A 21,208-nucleotide genomic window follows, 5' to 3' on the forward strand; every position below is an offset into this window, starting at 1 on the left:
ATCTTTCTCCTCACATTGCATGGGAGTGAGTGACAGATTACTGCACTCTTCCTGCTCAGTTGCTTGTCTTAAGTAGCCAAAAGAGCTCCTCCTCACTCAGAAAAGAGGTTCAATATTACTTTTTGTCCAAAGTTTGGATTTAATGCAAACATCTCTTTAATCTGTTCATTTCCAAATGCAATCCAAACAGCTGTAGCTTCCAAAAACTCACAAGTGTATTGAAACATTGTACTTTCAGTATTGTTAGAGAGAAAACCATCAGAAGGAATTTAGTGGTTTGAATACCTGTTTATTTACTATACACAAGAAAGTTACCCCTGCAGTTTCAAAAGTGGAAAACATGGCAACTTTTATTTTTCTGTGATAATAGAGAAATAACAGATGACAAATTACTATAACCAGGCATTTTATTCGCTGTTTTACTTACACTCATACACACACACAAGCATACACACATCCTCTCCAAGAATCAAGTTAAACATTTTAAAAATACAATAAAAAATGTCAATAAAAATATCTCAACTTTCTTCCTTGAAAAAGGATGTTTGTTTCAATTTTCTGACAGAAGATTAACATATTTTAGCTATCCTAGTTCTTACCTGAAATTCTGGTTATGTTCAGAGGAAGAAAGGCATACTACCAGTATTCTCATTTGCCATTAACATGTAGATGAATATGGCGGTTTTTTTGGCAGAAAAACCTTACTCTGCACAGGTAGGAAAGCTTTCCCACATAAATGTTTTCCTCCTCAATGAATGTACTATTTGCTGACAAGCTCATTTGCTGACATGAGATTTATCATTTATGTTCTATTACAAATCTTTCAGAAGAAATAACACAGTCAACTTGCCTTTCCCTATCCTGTGTTTTACTGGGATTAAACACAAATCGGAGTATTTTCCTTTAGGTATCATGCTGGTAGATTTGCAGTTCACATAAAAAGGGGTCTGCACAGCCTTACTCCAGCTAATCATGGCCGAGCTCCTGGCTCACAGTGCTGAAGTAATAGAGTTACCCAATGTACACCTGTAAGTCATCATCCAGATGAATTAAAAAGAAGTACACAGAATGCAGCTAGAGATGAGCTTTTTTAGGTCATATGGAAAGTATTTTTTAAGGCTTTTGCAGTACACTATAGCTGACTTATAGCTAATTTAGCACATTAAACCTATGATAAAGTATTTCTCTATGCATCAGCAACTTTAATCTTAAAAAAATATTTGCACGCTCAAGTTTTTTGATTGCACACATGTAAGATGACTGCTCAACACTATTATCTTGTTCTGATGGGCATAATTAAATATTCAACCGGATCTTCACATTTTAAAGGTTTCAGCTCTGTGGCTGAAGACCACTTCCTTAGTAAGCACATCTTTCCTGAAAAAAGTCCAAAGATAGCTTGATTACACAGGAAACCTGTGAATCTCCTGCACCCAAAGAGGCAGTACACCTGATGAGAGACAGTCACTCACCATCCTTCCCAACAGCTGCAAAGGAACAATAAAGTTCATCCACAGAAACAAGGTACCGATAATCAAGCAGGACAAGCCGTGTATTTCCCTCCTAAGTATGGTATTAAATAACAGTGTGAGTTGCCTCCTCTGCTTCCTCCCCAGCACCTGCCAGCACTCTTTCATTTGTAGGCACAGTGAAAGTAATGAAAAACTTGTGTTCTCACAGACATAAAATAGAGTATTTATTTGATAGAGTACATCAACTGAGTCACACAGCACCAAGCAACCCCTGTTATGCTTGTATCTTTGGTACTTGTTTCAAATGAGAAACTCAACAAGTGAAAATAAGTCTCTCTTCTTTTTCAACAAGCAAGTTTAATTTTTGAGGTTTTGTTGGTGCAGATTAAATAGGGACAAAAAAGAAGAGTGCTACTAGTAATGTATGCAATGAGTTGAGCACAGAGATTGTACACTCATATTTGCAAACACCTGAATGTCTACTGTTACAGGAGACAGATTACTAAAACATGTGTTTTATCCACTTTTGAGTTAAAAGATAAACAGGTAGAGGGACAGAGCCTCTGACCAGTGAGCATGTGTAAAGATCTATCCTGAAAGAGTAACTAAAAATTGTTTAAACTTGGCAGTCATAGCCAATCCTCATGCTACAACCATCAGCAAATTCTTCTAATAAATTTAGGAAGGGCTCTCATAATGCAGGGAAATGTGGAAGCTGCTAAAGATAGGATACAGACACAAGATTTTAGGAATTCTAAAACATCCTGTCTTTTTATGCCTTGTTTTCTATTGCACAGAAAGGATAGAGAAAAAATGTTTCTGACCACTCACCTATCTGATCACACAGCTTCTTCGAAATCAGTTTCTCTCTCTTAAGCCAAAACTAAAAAAATGTTTAAACCAGTTAAACATAAGGATGACAGGCTTGGCTGCTATAGATATCTTGCTGATGCCTGGTATTCTATGAGATACTCTGGATAAATCTGCTGCTTCTCAAAGATGACAAAGATAGAAGGGTTTGAAGAGTTATTCACACAACTGTCATAGAAGTTTTGGCTGTCCTTCATGGGAGGCCGAACATAATCAGAACTACCAACAGTGAACTCCCCCACCAGCACTCGTGCCAGAAACATGGTCTTGGTGTGTGAGTCTGTCCCACAGTAGTTGTCAGAATAAGATGCATCCCTTGCAAAATAGCTTCCTGCAGAAGAGAAACCAAGACAGAGTTGGTAAGACATCAACATTGCAGGAACAAAATGATACTGTGTGAAAATGAATTAATAAACAAACCCATTATGCAGTTCATCAGCAGCCTTTCCAAAGCCTTCACTTGTCCTGTATGTCCCTCTACGTGAAAATGACCACTATGCATTACCTCCACTTTTTAGTTTTCACAGCACACATATTAAAAAGCCATCCCAGCAATGTTTTAAATGTTATCATAATCCTCTAAAGGATTTCCTCCTGATCCTAGATGTCCACCTTCCCCAATATCACCAAATTTCCTCTCCTGGCAGAGGCTACTAATATTCATCAGCACAGCTGTGGGTTCCATCCCCTTACAGGCCATTCACTTAGGAGTTGGACTTGATGATCCTTGTGGGTCCCTTCGCACTTGGAATATGCTGTGATTCTCTAACATTTCTGAGGGCTACAAAGTATTCAAGCAGAAAGGTGGGTAGTCAGCCAGTCAGCCTGTTTCAGCTATTCCACTCCGTGTGCTGGTAATTTCCTGTACACAGGACAATGTAAAAGGATATAATTTGCTAACAAGGCAAAAAGCCTGTAACCAGAATGGCATTTACATTCCTGGGGGAGAAAAAAGATAAAAAAAAGCCAGGCTGCTTTCCTATAGGAGTTGGGAGAAACTGGAACAGCACTAAGCCTGGAGTCTAGCAGAAACCAACTCTACAACTGACCTCTCCTAAGTCTGTCTTTTCTTGCAAGGACTTAGGAGAGCAGAGCCCAAGGCCTTTCAGTGTGCCTTAGCTCCAAATGACCCTTGTGAAATTCAGCTCTGTTGCCCACATCACAACAGAAAGAAGCCCAGGACTGGCCAAGTACTGCTTTCTAAACTTTACACCTCTGCAGTGAGTACTGAGAATTTTTTAGCAAGTCTAGGATTACTAAAAGAGGTGAAAAACAACCTTTGCCGTAGACTGTCCCATGAAGGCCACAGATTCTCCAGTCAAAGTTTTGCTGACAGATGGCATCAATGTCTTTTTTATTAGTCCCATGAAATAAAAATCGCTCATCTGCAGCCTTTCCACCATTGGTCTTCTGCATTAGGTCCTTCTGCCTGCAATGAGAAGCAGAATCTTTGCAGTTCCACAGAGGCCGTCCCCCCAGGTTCCAGCCATACGGGCACTCAAATACAATTTTACAGAGTATATTCTCAAAATCCTTACAGTAAAGCCTAATTTGGGCATACAAATCTTGCTGTCAGGCTGCATACAAACATGCTTTCATTATACACAAATGCATTAATACTACAATGTTTTCTTTCATTCACTGCCTTTGAAGAGAGGGGGAAAAATCTCAGCATTATTTTTTTTCCCTGAACACCTATTCATATTAGTTCATATTAAGGCTTGCCCTCCATGACTTTTGCATTTAATTTTGAAGGCTGTTTCACTTTTGACCAGCTGCAAAACATTGTGGTAGATGTGGCTCATTACCAGCTCCAAGGTTTCACTGGAAGGAAGTTGTCATGGACACAGGCCTGGCAGAAGTCAGGAGCAAGGATTCCTCCCACATAGCTCTGAATCTGACTATTCTAAGCTCTGTGTCTTGAGTTTTGGGTTAGTTGATACTAGGCAGGTAGTTCAGCGGGAGAGTGGAAGCAGAGGCATTTCAGGAATGTGTGTGTCTAGCATACAGCACACAGCTAACTGCAGCAACAACAAACATCATGCATACATAGCAGAGCAGTGTTTTACACATACCATTGATACAGTTCCCAGAGGGATGGGTTCTGAACTCTACAAATCCTTTTAATAGCTGCTCTGGGCATTGTGCGTTGAAAGTCCACCTTGACTTTCTTGTATTCTTCAGAAGAACAGTCAAGCTCAATGAGCTGCAAGGAAAAGTTTGAAAAGCTACTCTCATCTTTTATTTAATCATAACAAAGCCACCCTACCTAGTGCCCTACTCAGACTTTTAAAGTCTTTTTGGTGAAGCAGAGGTATGAGCAGTCAAAATAATCTAGGAAAAAATGCAGATTGAAAATCCCCACTCTGGTAAAGTGAGCTCTAATCTAGGGAACTTGTAGTGTTTATGACACCCAGGTTGCTCTCTCACAGGATAATAAAGGATCTGCATGCTTTTGTGCAGCCACTCAACCCCTCTTAATATTTGGGTCAAGATATATTTGCATGCATCAAACGGTATCTAAATACATAGCAGAAATGAGCACATAAATAAAAAAGGAGCTGAGAATTTACATTGCAGAAAACCAAAGAGAATCTTTTTAGTTTACACTCCCTGCACTGCCTGTTGTGTTTCTAGACCAATTGAAGAGGCTTTATTTGAACAATTTTAGGGAAAAGCACAATCACACTACTGAAAAATCAGTTCATTACATGACAGTCCTGAAAGGAAGCAAAGTTTACTTGCATGATTTCATAGGAACATAAAAAATGTCAACATTAGTCTTCCCTATTTCTTCGTGACAACTTCTTGAGGATTTGCATTTTGCAAGATAGTGATTTTTGAGCATCAGATAACACTTTTTCTGTAGGTACAGTTACTGGAGTTGACAGAGGAGCTGGTGGAAGCAGACCAGAAGTCAAAGAAGGTAAACCACGCAGGTATTAACTGGGTGTGTTACAAAGGTAAACAAGTTTTACTCCACTGAAGTGAATAAAATAATAATAAACGTAATAATAAAATATCCATAATAATAAAATAAAATAATAAAATAAAATATAACATAATAATAAAATATAAAATAATAAAATAATAAAATATTATCTATTACTGAACAAGCTGCCCTGAGAGGTTGTGGAGTCTCTCTGGAGATATTCAAAACCCATCTGGACACAATCCTGTGTGACCTCCTCTAGGTGAACCTGCTTTAGCAGGGGGGTTGGTCTCTATGATCTCCAGTGGTCCCCCCTTCCAAGCCCAACCATTCTGTGTGATTTTGTGAAATCTGATGGTTTCAGCAGCTCTCCATAGACATACAACAGTCTACAGCTAAGGGAATGGCTACCCTGAAGGTCAGAGGCATCATTTACCTCTGATGCTTCAGCATGTGTTGGGACTTCAAAACAACAAATTTTGGGCACCAGTAGTGTTCTTGTTAACACAGCAAATTTGCCAAGGCAAGGGATTTAATAGTAGCCACGAAAGTCCATGTTGCCACAGTTTCACTGCCACCATTTGTTTCACCTCAGGTCTGCCCAGTGTGATATCAGGCTCAAATTTACCAATACCTCTGTATTATGCTACATTAGAAACAGTCATTTACAGAGCCAGAAGAAACACTGAACTTGTAATGGAACAAACCTTACATGACAAAAGTGACAGAAAAAAAACCCCAAAAAACTCCAAACCTTAAATCCCAGTTCAGGCAGGGCAGATTTGTCCCAGTGAGCTGGAATGCTCTTAAACCCTTCTGTATGTTTAAAGCCCCTGTAGATTATAAGATATTACAAAAAGACAATTAAATTAAAACTAAACATGGCATTTTATGTACACATTATACTTAACATTTCTGTCAAGCTTAGGGAGACTACAGGCAACTGGACATATTCAAAAATATTTCAAAACTGTCATTTCTATTCAGCACATGAAAATATTTGTTCCAAGTCATCGTGTCAAGATTTATGTCAGGAAGCAAGATGCCAAATTAGAAAAAAAGAAAGATATACTCTGAACTAAACATGTAAGGATTTCTCTTGCAGAGGTGAATGTATGTATAAAAGCTCTGCTACACCGGGGTAGGTAAATACAAATGCATCCAGTATCACATCAGTTTGACAGAAACAGGATAGACACAGTCCTCCCCTCTACTTCCACCCCAATTTTAATTAGCGTGCTTAGCTGTTCTTTTCAGTGTTTAAGCAAGGACTGTGTGCTGCAAGGGAATGTGCATAAACTGGCTGTTACATGCAATTGTATTTCGTTGCAAGCTCCCACCTTTTGCTCTATCTGTAACAACTACTGCTTTCCTTTCAGATTGTCTGGCTGATCTCATAAGAATTTTTCTAAACTTGCACTTAGCTTTGAAAATTACTCAATGTACTAGCTCTCAGAAAGAGCTAGTACACATAAACATTATTGATTCCATCTGTATTCACTGTTGAAGTCAGCAGCTCCCTCCAACATTGCTACGTGTTGAATTATTTCCTACATTTCCACACTTCCTGTGGCCAAGCCCAAATTTTCTTCACTGTAGAGGTTCCTGAGTTGATTTGGGAACTGCTGGCCAGGCTGCAACACTGCCCTGGCTAGACATGGTTGTAGGAAAGGTATGTCCCTTTCCCTCTCCAGGTCTTTCACAATTGCCTTAACAGCTATTTCTTCACCCTACTTGCACCCATGGAAGATTCTGCATTCACAAAGCACTAAACTCATCACCTCAGAATGAGCAGTTGTGGTTTACCTGGCTCTTGTGTTTTCCACCTCTGTCTGAGAGACAAATTTAGGTCTTCTGCAAATCATTCTCTCTGTTCTGTAGTGAAGGTTTTTCTGCATCATGGCTGGGAAAAAAAACCAAACAGAATCCCATGAACAATCAAAGATGTTTTCGAAAGCCTTCACACTGCAGCCACATTTGCCTCTAAGTTGCTTTGTCAAAAACATCAACAAAAAGACTCCTTCCTCCTCATTTTGCAACTGAGATACTTTCTTCCTACATTTAGTTGTAGATTTCAAACCCTGTAAACAGAACTCAACATCTATCACAGACCATTAATTTTTATTGACCACCAACAGAAACAAGTCACAGCAACTTATATTTTAGAGGCATTCCTTCTGGATCTTGGAACCTCTGCAGCTACTGCGACATCATACTAACAATTAAGACTCAGTACCAGCCAGGACAATGAGGCCTCATCTTCAGAGACACGCAGGAAAACAAACAAACAAAAAAACCTCTTGGCATCATCAAGCCTAGAAATTAAGTTTTGGAAGACATCTACACTGCATATTTTTGCCTAAGTTACTAAAAAAGCCCAAACCTTAGAAAAGGGACTGCTTTACTGTGCAATTTTCACTTCTAAGCTGGACAAGTTTTCCAGCATTGCTTTTGATTAAATCACAAAGAGCACACAACATGCCCTTTCTGGTTTTTTGGTTTGGGGTTTTTTTGTTAGGCTTCTTTTCACACAGAATGAGATAGTAATGGAGAGCTGGATCAAAGACAACTACACCAAACTGACAGTCTAGGCAGGCTGATTCCTACCACTGTTCTCTGTAATTTTTCAGAAGGATACCAGAAAAGGGAACAGCTCAGGGATGACAGTGCCATTACTTTTGTGGCTTATATTTCCTGAACTCTTGGAAAACACTTCTTCCTACTTTGACCTACTCAAGGTATTTTCTCAGCCTTTCCAGACAGGATGAAAAGAAAATACCTGCAAAAATCTTGCAATGCTGAGGATTGTCTGGACCCTACACCTTGTCCAAGCATTTGTTTTCCTGCAAGCCAGTGATTAAAGCAGACCAGAAGCTGGCTTGTCAAATCTTTCAGAAGTTCCTCACCATTTGTGTTAGTGCCAGCATCAGTGTCATACTTGGACTTTCTGGCAGACATTTTGAAACCTAGCACGAGAACTTCTCAAAAATAAAAGCTTTGAAGGAATAGAATGCCACTCTGCTTATATGAACAGCTCTTATCCTGAGAACTTTGATAGAAGCTCTGTCTCTGTAAGCATTGCAATTCAAAGTCCAAATTTCTCTCTTATATCTTCTGTAAAAGATAGTTCAAAAACACAGGAGACCTGGGAGGCAGGAACAAAACGAAACAACAAAACAAATGCAACCTACACTCAAAATTTAGTTCATATTCATGTCTTCCAGCTTTGAAGGTCAGCTTTGGAGAACTTTTGGCCAAATAAGCCTTCTCCAGGTCATCACTGGAGACAGTAGCAGCTGCATGAAGATCACCCTGTCAGGCCAAAAATAGAGAAAAAAGAAGTTTCTCCTGGTCTGTTATAGACAAGGAAGTTTAAAAACCAACAACTCTCGTATGTATGGTGGGTGCAGTATATATCAGCATATGAGAAATTCTTGATTTAGAGTGAGCACCACTTAACAACAACTAAAATCTCACTTATTCATGTTATTCTAATACTAAATGCAAACACAGCACTGCACCAGCTACCAGGGAGTAAATTAGCTCCATCCCAGCTGAAACCAGGACAGACCACACATTCACCAACTAGACCAACAAAGATGCAGAGTATTACTGGAACTTCAGAGAAAGAGGCTTTACTCAGAAGCAATGGAAAGAATGTATTAATGTGTTCCTATCTGACACAGCTCACTGAATATATCTGTTGATAATATTTGTGACTCACCAGTGATCAGTCCTCTACCTGAACCAATCAAAATCTCAGGGAAAAGACCCCATTAGGCCTTTAATGTCCATCTGTACAGTATGAGTGAGAGGAAGAGGGTGACAAAAGAGGGGGAGGCTAAAAACGCTGTGCACTTTTCAGAGTTCCGCGCTTCTCACACAGAGTTAGGAGTCTCCCCATTTCTCCACACTTACTTGTTTTCCATACTCCTGCCACATGTCGTATTCATCTTTCCAGTACCAGATCCATTCTGTTGTAAGAATGAAGTGAGGAGGTTTGGTCACAGAGGAGGCTGTAGAAAGACGTCTGACTTTTGCAAACCCACAGCACATATCTTGAAAACCGACACAGAACGAGCCACTTTCAGTAACAGCATAATCAAATCTATAAAAAAAAGGAGGGAAAAAAATCGGAACTGTTTGAAGCTTTACTCATAGGTTCAGAAGCCCACTGCAAATTTGCAAATTAAGTTGATCTCACCCAAAAGCAGAACACAAAAGGTGCACTTTTCACAACATTGTGTGCTTTGCACTTTGCACTTTTCACAACTCTGTATGCTAGCTCTGTTTCGTATTTGTACATATTTTGCATTTCAGTATTATCTCTCACATTGGTTCTATGGGCAATAACCATAACCCACTCCTAAATTAGTGAGTTACATAAGATAAACAGGAACGGTGGAAAACAGGCACTGGCTCCTTCTTGCTGACCAACTATATTCTAAAGAGAACACTGTCCTAACTTAAGAAGGGCTTCGAAGAGGCTGTAACAGAAGAGGAACAGGTAATTTTCCAGCATGGGACATGGCATACTGGTATGAGCCCCTTCCAATACTCTCTTCGTGCTACATAACGAGTTCAAACTCTGAAAGGTATTGCCATATTCTTCATGTGCTCTGCACCCAAGAGTATATCTCTCTCTCTCTCCAGGTATTCTGCCAGTTCCACGATACAGACTGTGGGACAAGGGGGAAGGAGGGCCAAATCTCATGCAAGGTGAGGTCAGCAGAAGAATGCCATATGAAACTATTTATATAATGACTACAGTAGAATTGTAGCAATTTGTAGCCACTAAGGGCCTGGTACAATATAGCAAACTCCAAACATTATAAATTTTTGTAAGAGTTTGTACCTGACATTCTTTGGGTCACAATATGCTTTTTCTATTTCTTCCATATTCTTGAAGTCCTTCCAGGTTTTACCATCAGAGACCTGCCATCTATATGGCAAGTGAAAATGGGTTCTGATACACTTTCCTGTAAAGGTTTTTAAAAAAAGAATTAGGAGATGCATTATTTTAACAGGCTATGAGAGAACTCCAACATTTCAGGGCTGTACACCTAGCTGGTAAAATCATCAAAAGGATAGTTAGGGGAAGTGTTCACCTATGGAACCATTACAAGCAGTAGTTCAGAATTTTTCAGCATAAGCAAGCAACACTTAATTTTTGGGCTTAGGTAGAACGTCAGTTCCTGTACATACTAGATTGTCTTTGCACATTAAAATTGCACAGATCTTTCTCAGTTCCAGAGACAAAAAAAGAATAAAGATGACGGGCTCATACAAGGCTATTATTTCATAAATAGAAAAAAATGTATTTATGCTTAACAACTACATCACAAAGTGGTATTACTGAGGAAAATCCAAAGCACACCAGTGCTTAGTTTTAAGATAGGAGAAGGACTGCCATGGTTTCACCTCAGATGGTAACTAAGTACAAAACAGCCACTTACTCCCATTTGCCCCAGCAAGATGGGGAGAACAGGAAAAAGGTAAAATCTGGGGTGGGCTGAAGTCAGAACAGTTTAGTAACTGAAATAAAGTACAATATAATATAAATATAATAAAGTACAATATAAAGTGTAAGTAGAAGTATATATATGTAGATATACACGCTCATATATCTATAAGGAAGTTAACAAAAAGCAAGAGAGGAATAAAGCCCAAGAAAGAGAAGCGATGCACACTAGGATTGCTCACCACCCAGTGACTTATGCCCAGCCCATTCCTAAGCAGCAATCAGCCCCTCCCAGCCAACTCCCCATAGTTTATATGCTGAGTATATGTCTTGATTTGAAAGACAGGTGTCTTCTAAGGAAGGCAGGAGCCTCCCTTGGAATGGCAGGTGCGACTCCCTTTCCCTCCGAGTTATTATAATTTTGAAATCAAGGGGCTTTTAGGCAAAGACGTGGGAAATAGGAATAACAGTTCTTTACTATGATATATCTATATGTGTATAACCAGTCAAACAAGCAGCAATAACTCTGGCAGTAAGAGCAAACAATCACAAACCCAGTGCCAGCCTTCTCGGCTGTCGGGCCCTTTCCCCTCGGGTGCAGTTCCGCTGGCAGCCGGCAGGGGCGCTGGCGGCTCCCGGTGAGCAGGGCAGGTGCGATGGTTCCCCCGCGGCTGCAGGGGGCGCTCCGGAGCGAGCTCGGGGAGCACGCGGCGCCGGTGCCCTGGGATCCCGGGAAGGGATGGGACAAAGGAGCTTCACAAACCCCTGGGCAGCCGATCCCGGTGTCCGGCCGGAGCCTTGGGAACAGCAGGCTGGAGTGGCAGGGATGAGCACAAATCCTGGGTGGCAAACCCGATGTATCCAAGCGGGGAACCCCCTGGAGGTCTGGGCAGGCAGGGTGAGCGGGGCTACAACGTAGTGAAGGCTCGAAGCAGCAGTTGGGCAGGGCGGCCACGGCCCGGCTCCCAGCGGGGCAGGGAAGGTGGGCTGGGGATCCTGGGGTTTTTCTCTGCAGAAGGAAAAGCAGCCTTCCTCTCCTTCGGACCGACTGCTCACACACCCAGGTGAAACAAAAGAGTAGCCAGATGCATCCCACCCCCAATGGGTAGCTCTTTGTTTTTCTTAAATACCCAGCAATTTGTCCCCCTAGCAACACGTATGGGGAAAATTCCTTTAACAGAAAAAAAACCCTAGGAGAATTCCTAAAACCCCAACAGCATAATATTCTAATGGTATGGAACAGCCCTTTGACAAGTTCAGGTCAGCTATCCTGGCCATGCTCCTTCCCAGCTTCTTGTGCACCTCTTCATTTGCAAAACATGGGCAGCTGAAAAGTTCTTGACTTTGGGTAAGCACTACTTAGCAACAACTAAAACATCAGTGTGTGTTATCAATGTTTTTCTCATACTAAATCCAAGCCACAGCACTGTACCAGCCACTAGGAAGCAAAGTCACCATCCCACCATGCCTAGGTCCCACGCTTTCCAATACAACCCAGTTAACCACCATCACCTTTCCTCTCTTTTGATACATACACAGATATTATTCCATTAGTCTCAAAGTCCTTTGCCCTTCAGCAAATCTCTGAGAGGTCCAGGCCCCACGAAGAAGAGCAATGGTAGCAGTGAGCCAGGTATCACAAGTGTTACTCAGAGTTCAAAGTCAGTGTACAGTCACTCCTCAACAGGAGTGAAGGTGACATCACCAGCACACATGCGCATAAACCCGAGGTCAATTTGCACAGCAGAACAAAAGGAAACTTAACTACAGGGAAAGTCAAGGAGAAACTGCACCACACAATTCCTATGAGAAGGTGTGCAGTACTTCAGGGAGCTACCACAGGTCAGAACATCAAGAAGGAAAAGATGACACAAAGTCAACAAGAAAGCTGGCACAGCAGCCTTTTCCTGCACACCTTGGAACATTCTGAAAGGCAGACAGCTAAGACAGATGGAACAGAAGAGTACTAGAAGAAACAACAGAGAATGTAGAATTCAGAGTATCTTTTGCATCTTTCCTGTTTGGAAATGTGACTCCTATCATTCAGCAATCCCTTAGGTAAACACAGGTAGAGTAGCCAATCTTCAGCACGGGCAGATTCCAGAGCAAAACGAAACACTTCCTTTGTATGGTGTGCCAGGTCAAACACTTTCCTACAGTACTCAAGACACTGGCGAGATTTAACTAAACACAAATAGAAACTCTGAAGTTTCTCCTTTCTGTGAAAGATATCTACCACTTCTTCTTTATGAGAGAAGAAAAACAGGCTGGACTTGACACAGTCTGTACTGATACTTGAGACAACCTACCTTTAAAACCACAACTTCTGTACAGATGATGTAAACATATCTGTTCTGGTTCATCATCATTTGTAGCTGAGGAATTCCGTCTAGAGCTGGGTTTTCTGTCTAGGGAGGGAATTATAAGACTTATTAATACCCTTTGTATCAACAAGCCCTCTTAAAAGTGCTCCTATCCCTAGGGAAGATGCCTAAAGGCAGTGTTTGTAACTACCTAACTGCAGTCAGCTCCAGAAAGACACTGAAGCCTTTGATAACCTTGTATACTCCAAGTCCATCCCTGTATCCATCCTTTCTGAACTTGACTTCCCTGTAACTGCTGACTCCCTCAGATACAGTTTTTAGCTATCACCACAGAATAAGAATAGAATCCAATGCCTTTACACTTCCAGATGGACTCAAGTTAACTGTGCATTCCACACAGCTGATCATACACTGGCAGCTATAAAATATGAAGTTTCAAAATTTGATATTCTATAAATTAAAGCACATTAAGGAAATAAAAAAGAAGGAACTGCAGGCAGAATAGTGGAGATGAACATACACACTTGGATTCTCCATTCTGTTAATCCTTTTTTTTTTTCCTGCTAAGCTATACTTAACTTAAAATTCTAAAGAAAGAACTTCAAAAGGAAAGTGCAAACAAAATATTACACTTCTAAGAAGTAACTAGAATAGTGCCATTTGCAAATTCTTGTGCTAGACAATTGTTACATTAAAGAAAAACAATTAAATAGTTTATAATCAGACAAGTAACCACCACTCCTATTCTTAAACAGAATACCTTTAGAACCTTTATTCTTAAACAGAATATACCTTTACATATTTTACCAAAGAAACCCCAAAATTACAGAGCTCCCCATTTCCAGTTCCTGTTATGCTTTTTTAACCTCAAATTTAAGAATTTTATGAACACCAGCACTGTCTTTCTCAGAAACCTCTCCTGACTTCACTTGTCAAGACACAGATCTCTGAGACAGGTACAAGGTTGCTCCTAAAAGACAAATCAAGATGTGAATACTGATTCATTAAATCCCAATATCCACGGACAAAAGACCCTCTAACTAATTAAAGTTAGAAAGTGGTATGTTTATTCAGGCACTGGCGGGCGGCATGGGAGTAGCCTCCTAAAGACACGCCAGCAAAGTAAAGTACAAGGTTCTTTGTTCTCTATTTATTACACAAAGTTTTACATCTTCTACATATGTATGACCTCAGCACCTCCCATCCTCCATATTAAAATGAGATCATTAGTCTTTCACACATGCGCAGTTTCTCTCTCGAATTGGGTCAGTGGTCCTGAAAGATGAAGTCTGGAATGTCTTCCTCACAGTAACCTTTTAACCTTCTTGCTGTTGGCAGGCCTTCATGACCTCTAGGCACAGCCCAAGATCTCCTACTTTTGATTCATTATTACGAAACCCAGGTGCTGTTCTTAGTTCTATTGGTTTCAATTAGTTTCAATTTGTTTTGATGACAGTTCATTTATTCTGTTTCTTTCTACAAACAAAACTTAAAATATAATGGCAAATAATACATCACTTGGCTCTAGCTTAGGCATCTACTAATCATTAACTTGTCTTTTGTTCCTCTACTCTGTATCTTAATTAATATAAATTTTCTTTTAACTCTTAGCTAAAATTTTAACCTTTCAGAACCTTGACTCAATACCATTTTCTTAATGACACCTGGGAAAATATTAAATTCACTACAGTGACTCTTCTGAGGTATTCAAAAGATGATATTATTTACCTTTGCGTGGTGAAAACTTGGCATCTTCTATGTCATTCATGTTCCTTTTGCCATTTTTTATGTCATACATGTTTCTATAAATGGAAGGTAGTTTCTCAATAATGTCTGAGCTCATTCCCTGTCTCTCCAGTTTCTCAAAACATTCGGGATTTAATAAGTCATGGGACCGTTTGCAGTTGCTGCCAAATCTGCACTGGCCACGCAAAACATACTGGCAAACATGCAGTTTGGTGCAGGATGTTTTAAAGGTACAAGATCCATGAAGTCCATCACCTTTGTTATAATGCAAGCAGACCTTGGGTAGGAGAAGAAAAGAATTTAAAGATTAAAGTACAATGCGCTCATTTAGACTGTTTGAATCCATGATTTTTAGTTTTGTATGGCTATGTGCATACATTTGCTTTTAAAAGATACATTTTTTCTTTCTTCTTGTTTTCCAAATGATTACTTGATAGCTTTTCCTTTGCCCTGCTAATGTTTAGAAGGATTTTTCAACAGACAACATTCTTACAGATATTCTCAAGCAGATAAGATTTAGTGCTAAGTCACATCTCTTAATTTTCTAGTTTTGGAATAGTGAATTTTTTGGACCTGATTTTGATGGTAAGACATACTGGATCTGGCTGGGATGGAGTTAATTTCCTTCACAGCAGACCATACCATGTTATGTTTTGAGTTTGTGACCAAAACAGTGTTGATAACACATCCCTTTGGTCTGTTCAGGTCAGCTGTCCTGGCCATGCTCCCTCCTGGCTCCTTGTGCGGCTCCTCACTGGCAGAGCATGGGAAGCTGGAAAGTCCTTGACTGAACGTAAGCACTACTTGGCAACAGCCAAAATATCAGTGGGTTGCCAAAGTTATTTTCATATTAACCCCAAAACACAGCACTGTACATGGTACCAAGTAAGAAAATTAACTCTATGTCAGCTGAAACTGGAACAGATAAACACCACACAGCCTCTCGCTGACTCCCTTCAGGGAATGTGGGAGAGAATCAGAAAAAAAGTAAAACTCGTGGGGTTCAGATAAACACAGTTTAATAGGGCATAAAAGAAAGAGGAAATAATGATGATAAAAGACTAGACAAAACAAGTGATGCACAATTGCTCCCCACTCACTGACCAAAGCCCAGCCAGTCCCCATCAGTGTGCTGCCATCCCTGGGCCACCTCCCCCCAGTTTTAGTGTTCAGAATTATGTCATATGGTATGGAATATCCTTTTGTCCAGTTTGGGTCAGCTGTCTTGGCTGCATCCCCTCCCAGCCTCTTGTGCACTCCCAGTCTATGGGCTGGCAGGGCTGTATGAACAGCTGAAAAAGTCCTTGACTTAGAGCAAGCACTGCTCAGCAAAAACTAAAACATGAGTGTGTTATCAACATTGCTCTCATCCTGAATCCAAAACACAGCCTTGTACCAGCTACTAGAAAGAAACTTAACTCTATTCCAGCCAAAACCAGGAAACAGTCCAAACTGGCCAAAGGGATATTCCATGCCATATAATGTCATTCTCCAAAAATGAAAAAAAAAAAATAGTGGGGAAGGGGACAGAGGGAAGGTGGAAGAAGGGGGAGATGGGTCCTTCTTACAAGGCGGCGCTTGCTCAGAGACTTGTTGGGCATCAGTCTGCTTCGAGGTGGTGAGGCAGAAGTGTTCCTTTGCAACACTTGTTTTCTCCCTGCTTTTCTCCACTTGCTACACTGTCTTCATTCACAGGTTTTGTCACTTTTGTTCTTCTTGTTAATGCTCACCTCTTCTGCTTGTTACAAGGGAGTGAGGAGTGGGTGAGCAACTGTTCAAGAGCTTAGCTGCCAGCTAGGGTGAACCCACCACAGGCGAGAACAGAGGATGAAGATTTATTTTAAGATTTGCATTAAGCTAACTAAATTGACGTTCAACATCTCCATCTCTGTCAAGCGTCTTCCACTTTGTGATGCTCACTGAAACAAGGCTAAGAAGCTCGCACAGTAATACTCACCTCTGGTAAGAGGGAAGGGTCATTTTGAAGCAGAAGCTGGCAAAGTTCATCATGGTTTAAATTCTCAAGTCCATATTGCTTTAGAATACGGAGATTGTGGTCTGAGTAGAAGTTGTGAACAAACCTGCATTCCTTCCTAGAACTCAAGAAACCCAACAGCAAAAAGAGTGTAACAGACTGGCACTACTTTGCTACCCCATGGGCATTACACTGAACAGCTGAAAAAGCACACCAAACTAGCTAGTTTCAGAAAAATCCCTACTGCTCCTCTATAAAGCCATTATGTGATTTGCAAAACAGATTACATAATTACTCTGAGAATAATTGCCACGCTACTTCTGATTCGCAGTCATTATAGCCTTAGTGCAGTCTGACAATATCGGCATTTTTGACCTGCAGCTCACAAACACGAAACCACCAAAGCTCCAGAGCATCGCTCCCTCTGAGCCGATGAGTATATCCCCCAGGGTCCCGCAGCACAGGGACATGCGGGGACACTCAGCTTTCCCTTGGCACGGCCCTGCTCACGGGAAGGGAAGCGCCAGGGTGATGATCTGGGGAGGAAGTGCTGAGACCCGAAGCAACAACACACGCGCAAATATAAAAGGAGGCGGGCAACGCGCATTTCAGACGCGGAAAGGGCTGCAAGGCCTTTACTGAGAGCTCCTTCCCCCGAAGGAACACACCGTGCCCAAGGCCGAGCCCCGCGGCCGCCCGGCGATGGAAGCCGCCCCCCCGCCCCTCACCTGGCCAGCTGGTTGCGGCAGAAGCCCTTCAGGTGGTACTTGCAGAGGTGCAGCCGCCCGCACTGCCCCGGACAGCCCGCGCCGTTCTCCGGGCACAGCCGCACGGGGGTGGTGGCCACCACCACGGCCACCTCGGCCGCCGCCCCCGCCCCCGCCTGGCCGGGCCGCCGCACCAGCGTGAAGCGCTGCGCGTCCCGCAGCACGGCCGCCAGCTTCTCGGCCGAGGGCCAGCCCGGCAGCCGCCGCTGCAGCTCGCCCTGCTCCAGGCAGCCGCCGCTGGCGCACAGCACCCGCAGCGCCTGGATCGCCAGCGCCATGACCGCGGCCCCGGGGCTACCGCGCCGAGGAGCCCCGCCCGGGAGAGCGACGGAAGCGGAAACGAAAGTGAAAGGGCCCGAGAGGGAGCGGGGCCGCCTCGGCTCGGAGCCTTGGCTCTGCCCCCGCAGGGGAGTGGCGTGCTCTGGGTGACCCGGCGGCGGGGAGTGAGGCACGGGCGGGGGTACCGGGCCCTTCTCTCCTCTGCCTGACTTGGAGGATGTATTGACCGTTTCTAATCAAATGCCACCAAAAAGGGATGGCAGCTGGGAGATCGCACATTTCCTATAGGAAAAAGTGGGCGCAGGGATGAATGGAGCCATCAGCCGAGTCTCCTTCACCTCCCTCAGTTACAGGCAGCAGGGAGGAGGCTGGTGTGCGACTTCTGCCGCCTTTAGGCACCAGAAAAACATCTCAGTTAAGGTTTCTGAGCTGTGCCAGTTTGATGGTGATACATCATGAAGGCTGCTCTCACACCCATTTCCTTTAAATATCTAAATTAAAAGCTCAGTCATGGTCACACATATCCTGGATACGTAACTGCCCTGCTTGCAGTGCTCATAGTACCGCCTGCTACACGGGTGTCACTGCGTCTGCCCACACAGCAGCCATGGCAACAGTGTGGCCAAGCAATGGCCACACCCTCTAGGAACTCAAAAACCATTCAGAAGGGTGCCCATCTTTTAATTAAGTGCCTTTGGATCATTTTGACACTCCTGGTGCTGCATTACATTCACTCAGAAGCATGCTTTAAATGTGGCAGAACAATGATATAAAGTGCCATCATTTAAGTCAGACTGGCAGTGGAAGGCATGGGGACTCTCACTGATGGTGGTTCTCATTGAACAAAAATCCTGCCTCCTTCCTTCTTTTGCCAGTCCTGTTCTCTTGTGCCTTTCCCCATGTCTCGTCTTACTTCCTGCCTGCCCTGTGAGATCAGGAAGGGAATGACAAAATGAGAAGCTTGACAAGTGTACTGAACAGAAAAACTGTTACAGCGGGCATTCTGTAACACAATGTATCAAACCAGGAGGCCCGTAGAAAGAAGTATATAAGAACAGATTCTTGGTAGATGTTTCAGAGATGTTTATTTCCCGAGCTGCATGGCCAGGATCTCCCGAGGAACTCCCACAGTCACCGGACCAAGGGTCCCAGCCCGCGCCGGGAAACACAAACCAACCAGTGGGGAACAAGGCTGACCAGGGCCAGGGAAACCCCGTGCCTCCCCCCAGGGCCCCTCTCCCGGGGCTACATGGCAGGGAAGGAGACCCCGACAAAAAACAGCTCTACTCAGTCATTTATAGGTTCATAGAGATCTATCTGTAGCTTGCCTGTGACAGGCCATCAACAGATGCTTAGGAGACAACATGGGAGGCTGGAGTGTTACTGTCCATCATCTCTCCTTTCCTGTGTCCACTGATTAGCTTTCCTGAAACAAAGGAAAAGCGCTATTTTATTCATTTTTTCTATGGAAGTAATTCCATAGCTTGGACTGTCTTTGTCCTTAGGACAGTCTTTCCTTGAGAGGCAGGCCTGCAGATGGCCACATTTGTCACCTGGTAGGAAGGCACTTTTAAGAGAGAGATCACACATCACTGGTAGTGACTGACAGTATCACAGAACAGTTGAGGTGGAAAGGGGCCATAGGAGGTCGTCTGGTCGAACCCCAAATTCAGCTGTTCCATCACTGGAAGAGAATATGGGTGGAAGACTCCTAATTTTGGTGTTTTGTCTAATGGCCTCGAATTACTGGATACTTATTGAATGAGGGCTTCGGTGAATCGATGCCGCGTATATTCCACGGGATCCTTCATGGAGACGCTTTGGCAGCACTCTGCCAGCACCTACGTGTGCACACAATCTCACCTTCGCAGGTGGTCGTGAACAGCTGCTCACACACACAGTCTGTGCACGAACTGGAGACAGAGAGGCGAGAGGGGTTCTCTGCATGCAGTTCCGAGGTGTTTAATGGCAGCACACCCGAAGGGAACAGAGGCATGAAGAACCAAGGACTGAACGCCCACGCCAAGGGGTTATCTGTGTTTTTTCTCGTGTTCTCAGGAGCTGTTGTCGGTGGTCCAAGGTAGGGTTTGATATTCTTTCCCAGCACCCACTTCAAACCTGCTGGAGTGGAAACATAAGCATACCCCCTTCCCCAGGTGATGAGTGGAAAGGGTCCCTGAATTTGACAGCTCTCTGGATCCTTGACCAACACCAGTGGCTGTTCTTTTAATTTAGCTTGTGTTGAATTGGTAAAGTATCGGAATACAGAGGGGATGGGTTCTGAAAAGGAGTTGTTTAAGAAATTGATGGTAAAGAGAGCCTTGCAGAGTCTCACAACAGGAGAATTAATCTCTGCTCTGCGCCGGTTTTCTCCCGAAAACTCCCAAAGGCGGGCAGAGCATCCAAAACCAATAGTCTGAGGGCTAGGGGGCAGAGGCAAGGTTGAGTGACATAACAGGGGCCAATGGCAAAAGGGATGGGTGGGGGGAGAGGGCCAGTGACCAGCAGAATCTAGACAAAGGGAGGACTTTCTAGCGCAGTGTTGTAGGAAGAGATCAGTTTTAGGATAACTTGGGTGGTGTAAAGTGAATTTAGCCACCGCAACAGATACTGTATACTGCTCCATCAGTAGGAGCTATTGTGGATACAAAAATGCTGCTAGCAAGGATTTTCTTGCTATTTTCTAAGTCTGTGAGAGACTTTTCTCTCTCACAAAAGAGGTAGCAGAGTTCTGTAAACAACCAAACACCTGCAGCCTTGAAAAGTCTTGTTTATGGTGCAGTAGAAAAATATTTTGACAATGGATGTTTTAGGATTTTAGCCAATCACCCCCAAGGGGTGGCTGATCCTTGTCCAATTAGACTATGAAGAAAAAAGTCTATAAAAGAGTTTGTAAAATAATTAAATAGATCAATCTTGCTGCACAATTCCTGCCTGCTGGATCTTCTCTCCTCCTCCTCCCTACGGCTGCGGGACACGGTGATATACCCTAGGGTTTAGGATTGTGGTAATAAGCTATATTGGCTGAACCAAAACTCAGGGAACCCTTTAGCATAAAAAGCATTGAAGCAGGATTGTACTCGACAACTCTCATTCTCCCCTGTATGCATCCATTTGCTTTTTCTGTCCAGTGCCCAAAATCCATCCTATCAAATCAGCTCCCAACTTTTTACATCTTAAAGACCTGTCCCAGCATCACTGTGCTGTCCAGCTAGATGTTTCAACTGTATCTCCCTTTCACACTTTCTTTCCTCATGCATCTGAAAAAACCCACTCATTGGCAGAAATATGGCATTTTTTGGGATAAAATTTATATGAATGACTACACCAATGTCAACATTATATAGAGAGGAGTACCAATAAAGAAGTGCAGCGTAAGATA

At 42.8% G+C, this 21,208-nt stretch overlaps 1 protein-coding gene across 2 annotated transcripts; it reads right to left on the reverse strand.

The window, feature by feature from the left end:
* Positions 1 to 268: 268 nt before the first annotated feature.
* Positions 269 to 18,009, reverse strand: LOC121675222 (protein mono-ADP-ribosyltransferase PARP12-like). Of its 2 annotated transcripts, none has more exons than XM_042050425.1 (12): positions 17,509 to 18,009; positions 16,763 to 16,898; positions 14,788 to 15,082; positions 13,045 to 13,143; positions 10,130 to 10,253; positions 9,193 to 9,382; positions 8,466 to 8,586; positions 7,081 to 7,177; positions 6,029 to 6,107; positions 4,418 to 4,548; positions 3,620 to 3,771; positions 269 to 2,673 (listed from the first exon to the last, which is right to left on the reverse strand). In XM_042050425.1, the coding sequence occupies exons 1-12, from the start codon at positions 17,823 to 17,825 to the stop codon at positions 2,405 to 2,407; spliced, it is 2,010 nt and encodes a 669-aa protein (XP_041906359.1). In that variant the 5' UTR covers positions 17,826 to 18,009; the 3' UTR covers positions 269 to 2,404. The 2 variants fall into 2 exon arrangements, with proteins under 2 accessions (XP_041906359.1, XP_041906358.1); XM_042050424.1 differs by having other exon boundaries at positions 16,763 to 16,904; positions 17,509 to 17,879.
* Positions 18,010 to 21,208: the final 3,199 nt, after the last annotated feature.

Source organism: Corvus kubaryi, unplaced genomic scaffold (assembly GCF_017639235.1).
Source record: "Corvus kubaryi isolate FWS band 111438036 unplaced genomic scaffold, C.kubaryi_AGA036_p1.0 74, whole genome shotgun sequence".
NCBI lineage: Eukaryota > Metazoa > Chordata > Aves > Passeriformes > Corvidae > Corvus > Corvus kubaryi.